General features: G+C 45.0%; 1 protein-coding gene across 1 annotated transcript; it reads left to right on the top strand.

Annotated features, from left to right (window-relative positions):
• Positions 1-724: 724 nt before the first annotated feature.
• LOC113568868 (pre-mRNA-processing factor 17-like) lies at positions 725-7,005 on the top strand (the record flags this gene model as incomplete). Its single annotated transcript, XM_035523473.1, is given in 8 exon segments — positions 725-770; positions 1,698-1,799; positions 2,264-2,379; positions 3,367-3,479; positions 3,481-3,498; positions 5,195-5,271; positions 6,277-6,421; positions 6,546-7,005. Coding segments are annotated over 8 exon segments (795 nt in total), but the record flags the coding sequence as incomplete, so codon positions are not given.
• Between the last annotated feature and the right edge of the window lie 266 nt (positions 7,006-7,271).

A 7,271-nucleotide genomic window follows, 5' to 3' on the forward strand; every position in this document is an offset into this window, starting at 1 on the left:
AAATTGTTGCTACATGCAATATCTGATCCCTAACCATTCAAGAAACGTTTGGAAGCCTGTATAAGGAGAGCTGAATAATGGAAAAACAGACTTGTGTTTTACTGTGCTTGGCTCTTTTTAGAAGTCTTCCTGACTGGATATCAGTTATTTTTAGATACCCTTAGACAAACATATAGATATATCATAGTCAGTAGAGGTCAGTACTGCCTGCTTTACATTTACCTGACGATATTATCCGAAGCGACTTACAATGTTGACTGAGTACAATTTGAGCAATTGAAAGTTAAGGGCCTTGCTCAGGAGCCCAACAGTGGCAATTTGGCACCAGTGGGGCTTGAATTGGCAACCTTCTGATTACAAGCAAAGTATCTTAACCATTGGGCTATCATTGGCGGCTCTGCACAGAGGACAGCAAAGCAGAGTTCAAATGTTGGGTCATCTTCATAATTTGGAGCATTTTGTTCTTAGCCCACTCTGCAGTGTGATTAATTTGATCTATTTGCCCTAGCTTGCTGATTGCCTTTGCTTTCTTCAGCCATGCTAACAATCATTTCAAATAGCTGAAAGCAGAATTTAAGAAGAGATCATGGATGTGTCCACCAGCCAACCCATGCAAACATTTACGCACTGTTTCCTGGGAAGACATTTTAGCACTGCTTTCAGTTTCTGCCATTTGTCATATCTGTCTGGCATGGGATTTAAAGCTCTTTTTTTCCTTTTGTAGCTTTGGGAAGTCTACAGTGACAGGAGGTGCTTACGGACATTTATTGGTAAGAAGGGGTGTTTCCTGAGTAGCTGTTTCATAATCCAGAAAGCTCTTGACTCCATCTTAGAATGCTGTTGTAAAAGGACATTTAGGGCACAAATTTTAAAGGAAAAGAACTCAGGTTTGCAATGTACCTGCAGAAAGATCTGGTGCTCCAGATGAATATAGTGATGTTATTTTGTTTGCACCTCGAGGCAGAGAATTGATGAGACTGAGCTTAAGAACATGAAAGGCTCTCAGAACACGGTGCCCTCTGATCAATGTCTCTCCCTCTTTCCCTGCTTCCCTCTGTCTCTCCCTCCTCTGTTCTCTTTATTGAGCTTTGTCAGATACCACCAGAATGTTTTTGCTTGTGTTATGGTTTCATGAGGGAGCGTGCAGGTAACGTGTACAGAATCTTCTGATGTTTTCCCAGCCTATAGACGAAGTCGAGTAAAGTCGAAACGGGCTTTTCTACTGGTCCGGTTGTGCTTGTCGAGATCCATCCATCGTGTATTATTCAACAATGAGGCGGTTGCCGGGCGATCGAGCCCCGCAGCATGAGCACCGGCTCACTGGAGGCGTCGTTAAGGGGTCCCTGCTACCCAAGCCAGTATCTGTGGGGCACCGTCCCGGTTACATTCGCCAGCTGTTGCAGAAACCCCTCCAAACCAGTGCTGGGTGGTCCACAGCAAGTTTTGTCTCATAACTGACAAAATGTTGCATGTACAAATAGAAAAGAATAGAGCAGGATACTCTGTCGGTGTATCTCTCTCTTTCGCGTTCTCTCTCACATGTACTGTCACATTATACTTCTTGTTGTCATGTCGTTTTCCGCTGGTGATCTCAGTCTACCTTATTATATGTGCTTGTCCGGGACACAACAGTGTCAGAACAGATGAAGGCAAATGCTAATGGCTTGCTTTCTCCATGGCCCTTCTCCTTGCTGCAGGTCACAGTAAGGCAGTGCGTGACATCTGCTTCAACAACGCTGGAACTCAATTCCTCAGTGCAGGTTACGATCGCTACCTCAAGCTGTGGGACTCTGAGACAGGTGAGCACCATGCACACACCTTTTGGAGACCAACCTGTTTTCTGTGCCTCCCTAGCTTCCAAGTGTTTCTCTCACATTGAGTTGGCATGCAACTTTTCTGTAGTTGGGGTCTTTAAAGAAGAGCACTCTGCCAGTCGTGTCTCTGTACGGATGGGAGTCTCCTTCACCAGCATATACTCGTCCCTTCTCTCTGCTCCTCCACTAGGAGGAGCCACTCATACAGGGCGCACAGGGTTGTTCTTGGGTCAGATTCTGAAACCGGATGTGGGGTAACTCGCACGGCTGTGCTTTGATCAGTGCCATCCGTGTCTGAGCTTAGGATTCACTCACTCAGGCGGCCTGCTTCCTTCCCACCCCGTACTCCTCTGGGGAGAGGAGTGCACCTCCTGTGTGCTGAAAGAGGTTGAGGGGTGGAGGATGTTGGTGTGTGCTGGCCACTCTGACAGAATTCCTTCTGCCTTCAGGTCAGTGCATCTCCAGGTTCACTAACAGGAAAGTCCCCTACTGTATAAAGTTTAACCCAGATGAGGACAAACAAAACCTGTTTGTTGCTAGAATGTCGGACAAGAAGATTGTGCAGGTAAGCTATATATATGCATGCATTGGGGGGGGGGGGGGGGGTGTACGTGTGCACATGCCTGAGATAGACTGCCTAAGACTGTCCTTAGCGTTCATCTTGCTGTTAGTTTTTAGGTGTTAGACTGTCCACACATGCATGCTCGCACATCCCCAAACCCACACCAAAGAGAAGCCTTGGTTACCCTCAGTAAATCTGAAGACAGGACCTTATTTCACGCTCTGTGCTTCCCTCAATAGAAGGAGAGAGTGTGTGTGTGTGTGTGTGTGTGTGTGTGTGTGTGTGTGTGTGTGTGTGTGTGTGTGTGTGTGTGTGTGTGTGTGTGTGTGTGTGTGTGTGTGTGCAATGTGAGGAGGAGGGGTACTGAAGGATGGATAGATTCACATGAGGGAGAAGTTGAGGAGGAGAGTGAATGAGTGCAGTCCTTCAGCAGCAAACATGATGGGAGTAAATAATCAAAGCTGAAAAACTACTCACCTCTCCTTCCCTCAGCCTCCAGCTCCATCTCATCAGTCTCTGTCACAGGCAGAGACCAAAAGTCATCATCTGATCTGCTACCGTAGGGATACGTTAGTGTGTGTGTGTGTGTGTGTGTGTGTGTGCAATGTGAGGAGGAGGGGTACTGAAGGATGGATAGATTCACATGAGGGAGAAGTTGAGGAGGAGAGTGAATGAGTGCAGTCCTTCAGCAGCAAACATGATGGGAGTAAATAATCAAAGCTGAAAAACTACTCACCTCTCCTTCCCTCAGCCTCCAGCTCCATCTCATCAGTCTCTGTCACAGGCAGAGACCAAAAGTCATCATCTGATCTGCTACCGTAGGGATACGTTAGTGTGTGTGTGTGTGTGTGTGTGTGTGTGTGTGTGTGTGTGTGTGTGTGTGTGTGTGTGTGTGTGTGTGTGTGTGTGTGTGTGTGTGTGTGTGTGTGTGTGTGTGTGTGTGTGTGTGGAGAATAAAGCCCTGTTCCTGCCCCGCTGTCACCTACCTAGTGGGACATCCGCTCTGGGGAGGTGGTGCAGGAGTACGACCACCACCTGGGAGCCGTCAACACCATCACGTTTGTGGACGAGAACCGCCGCTTCGTCAGCACCTCCGATGACAAGCTTGCGCGTGTGGGAGTGGTGAGTGGGCGGTGCCACATTCACATATGAATGAACAACCTTTCGTTTCTCATATTGATTTTAACTCGGTGTGTTGTATGTGACCACACTGAGCTTGATGGGTTGCTGGTTAATGTGTGAGTCAAATGCAGAATTGGCCAGCAGTAGTTGGATTCAGTGCATATGGGGAAAGTTTTTAGATGCATATTTAAAATTTTTCATTTTCAAATGCAAAACATTGACTTAAACTGTGTGTATAGACACGCTCCAGCTGGCCATGTCAACATCTGTGTGCAGTATAATCTGTAAAAGACATTAAGCAAATGCACTGTTTTAATATTGTAATTGCATGCAGAACCGAGGTAAATAAGTTCTTTGCCATGAGACCTCCGTGCTTGAGGAGTCTCCATTGCTCTGGGCCATAACGTGGATTTGTCTGTTGTCTTGGGTGTCTAGTATTCAGACCCCTCTGCAAAAATATAGAACACCTGGGGTTAGTCAGTTATCTGTCTCTTGGCGAGAGTCTTTAGAGTGGACTTATTTACATGTAGATGTTGATTGGCTTTCAGCTTAGGCCTTGGTGGTAGTTTGACACTGGGGCACTAATTATTGCCACGGTAACTTTTTAAATAGGCATTAAATATCATGTATCGTATAGTGTGTGGCACAGGGCAATTACTCTCAGATGTGATGAATGTAGCAGTTTTTGGGTTCGGCCATGTCTAGGCATGATGCAGCTCCATGTCCTCACAGTTGATCCAGTAGCACTTAATGGTATATCCAAACACTTGAATACTATTTTGTGTGACTTTGCCCTATCTTGTGCATCCCTACAACTTTAGCCCCAATTTCCTTTAGAATACTCTTTGGTAATTATTTTCATAGCTTTTCATCTGATTTACAGTCTGACCAATGGTACTTGAATTAATTTTCTGGATAAAAAGTAAACTTGGAGCTTCCATTGTAAGTAATTAGTCATTTTTGTCAGAAAATTGTATCTAAAACCAATATCACTTCAAGGCAGGCAGTACAGTTCTCTTGGAGAATATATTAATCTGATTTGTTAGTAGTGTAATGGATCAAGGAGAACATGAACTTTTTCACATTTTCTTTTTTGTTGTCCTAGTGTCATTAGCTATGAGACATTAATTTGCTGTTAACTTCTGTGCGACATTGCCTTTTTATGAATTTTCACATCAATACACTGTCTTAACTGTTTAAATCTCCACTTTCTGGAGATTTTCTCTTTTTTTTTGAGTCACTCCACACTGACATGTGCTCCCTAGGTGGTGAGACGGATGAGGATAAGACTGGACTGCAGTATCATTGTCTTACAAGCTACATTTTTCTCAGTAGATTTTGTAGCTTCTGCCAGTATTTGCGTTTTGTAGTCTGAGAAGGACTACAAAACCCACTGTCTCTCTTTGGGGTAGGAAAGATGACAAATTTACCTTCTTTGTCAACAGAGTGGCACTGGCTAATCAGGAGTGTTTAGTTACACAGCCAGAACAGAAAGAAAAGGAGGAAAACCACAATAAAATAAGTTTGAGGCTCAAATATTTAAAAATGTAGCTCCACATCATTTGCACTTGTTTGTGCAGGTCGAGAGGCCCGGTCTGCTTCCTCTACACCATAGTTTGGTGCTAAACATTAAATGCGCTCATTGCATGAACTGAAGGTGTCTGGTTTTCATAAACACCTCCTCTCATTTTTTTAGGGACATTCCAGTGGATTTCAAGTACATTGCGGAGCTCAGTATGCATTCGATGCCTGCGGTGACGTTATCACCCAGTGGTGAGTGTGCTTTTGCTTGGGCATTGCTTCACTGGTACAATACCTCCTCTGCATGCACATGCACACACCCACTTTCCTTTCCACTTTCAGACTTCCATTAAATTATTTGTCCCCAAAGTGAGTAGTTGTGCGCATTTTTTGCCTTTCAAATGATATTTTTCGATTCCATTTCTCTTTCCCCCAGTGTCTCATGCGAAGTTCTCAGATTTGTTTTTACACATCTTGTTTCCTTCCTGGTAGTGCATAATTTATGGAAATCTTACGTACTCTCTCACTCACATAAAGACCAAACTGTAGGAAGGAAATGGAAAAGAGGCAGAAAAATGAACTCTTCCTCACCTCTCTTCCCTTATTCTTTATTTTCTTTATATATATATATATATATATATATATATATATATATATATATATATATATATATATATATATATATAATTATAATTAGTCTATTTTCTTTTGTTTTCAATTTCTATTTTCGCTGAAAGCGTGCATTGAAGGGCTTGGGCCCGTACGCCGTTAGGAGGAGACAAGCAGGCTGGTGCAAGTTTTAACTGACTATGCAGTGGGCCTAATGTGGGGCTCATGCAGACTGAGCGGGGAGCCGCCTCCCGAAGAACACACGATAGATAAAAAGCAGCTGTTTTGCGGCTGAAGTACACACTCGAGTGCCAACTCGAGCGTTCACTCGAGCTGATCAAAGGGATCGCTACTTCAGTGGCCAACGCCACCTTTGATCTCGCTGGCAGCCACGTGTATCAAGGCAGGTGGAGGTTGCTTTTTTCTGCTCCTTCACATGTGCTTGTTCTCTTTTGAGGGGGATTTTGTGTGCTGATCTGTTTACATGCCCTTGCCTTCCTCTTCACGTGGGCAGACGTCTGAGTCGAGAGCACATCAGATACTCAGCTGGCTTTAGAAACAGCCCTGCTACCATTACAAAGTTTAGTTCACCACTGCACAGTTTTGAACTGGATATCTTTATCTGTATGTCTGCTTGCTTTCTTGTAGGCAAATGGCTAGCCTGTCAGTCCATGGATAATCAGATCCTGATATTCGGAGCCCAGAATCGGTTCAGGCTCAGCAAGAAGAAAGTGTTTAAGGGCCACATGGTTGCCGGGTATGCCTGCCAGGTGGACTTCTCTCCCAATATGAGGTAAGTGCTCTCCTCAGTCACATGACTCTCTTTCCAGTAATGGATCTACCGTACGTCTATAGTGGACGCAGTATCATTGTGCTGTGCTGCCATAATGTGCTTGTCTCATCGCCCCCAACTGTAGTCATGTGGTGTCTGGTGATGCTGACGGGAAGCTGAACATCTGGGACTGGAAGACCACCAAGCTGTACCACCGAATCAAGGCACACGACAAGGTGTGCATCAGCGCCCTCTGGCACCCCCACGAGACCTCCAAGGTCATCACCTGCGGCTGGGACGGACAAATCAAACTCTGGGACTAACAAGACAAGAGGGGAAAGGAAGGGGCAGAGCCGGTGGAAGAGTGAGCCTCAACAGCAGAGGGAGGAGACAGTCAGGTTGCTCCATTCAACCCCCCACCATGGTCTTTGCTCAGCTGAGCAGCTTTAGCGTCTGCTCCTTAGTAGAGAGAGGCTCAGTTCTCCAACCCTTGCTGTTTCACTGATGTATTTTATATTCTAGGCTTTGCTCAGTGCTGTGTGTGAATACTGAAGTTTATGGACTGGCATCCAGTCCTGATTTCTAGTGTAATTCCCCGCCCCCCCCTCCCCGCATATGGGGCTTTTAAATTCTCTTCTGTATTTTCATTTCATTATTAAGGAGTCCTCCACTGCTAAAGCCGTGCATATCAGCACTTCAGTTCAGCGTGAGGCATCTGTTTCTGAGTAATAAAACATTTTGTACATCAGTCTGTTTGGCATCACTGGTGATCAGAATCAGACATGGCTGACAGCACAAGGGGTTGTCATTTGTATATTTGATGTAAGTTGTCTCTATCCTCTGACTACGTTGTATGGGCTAACCAAATGAA

This window comes from Electrophorus electricus, unplaced genomic scaffold (assembly GCF_013358815.1).
Source record: "Electrophorus electricus isolate fEleEle1 unplaced genomic scaffold, fEleEle1.pri scaffold_99_arrow_ctg1, whole genome shotgun sequence".
Classification (NCBI taxonomy): Eukaryota; Metazoa; Chordata; class Actinopteri; order Gymnotiformes; family Gymnotidae; genus Electrophorus; species Electrophorus electricus.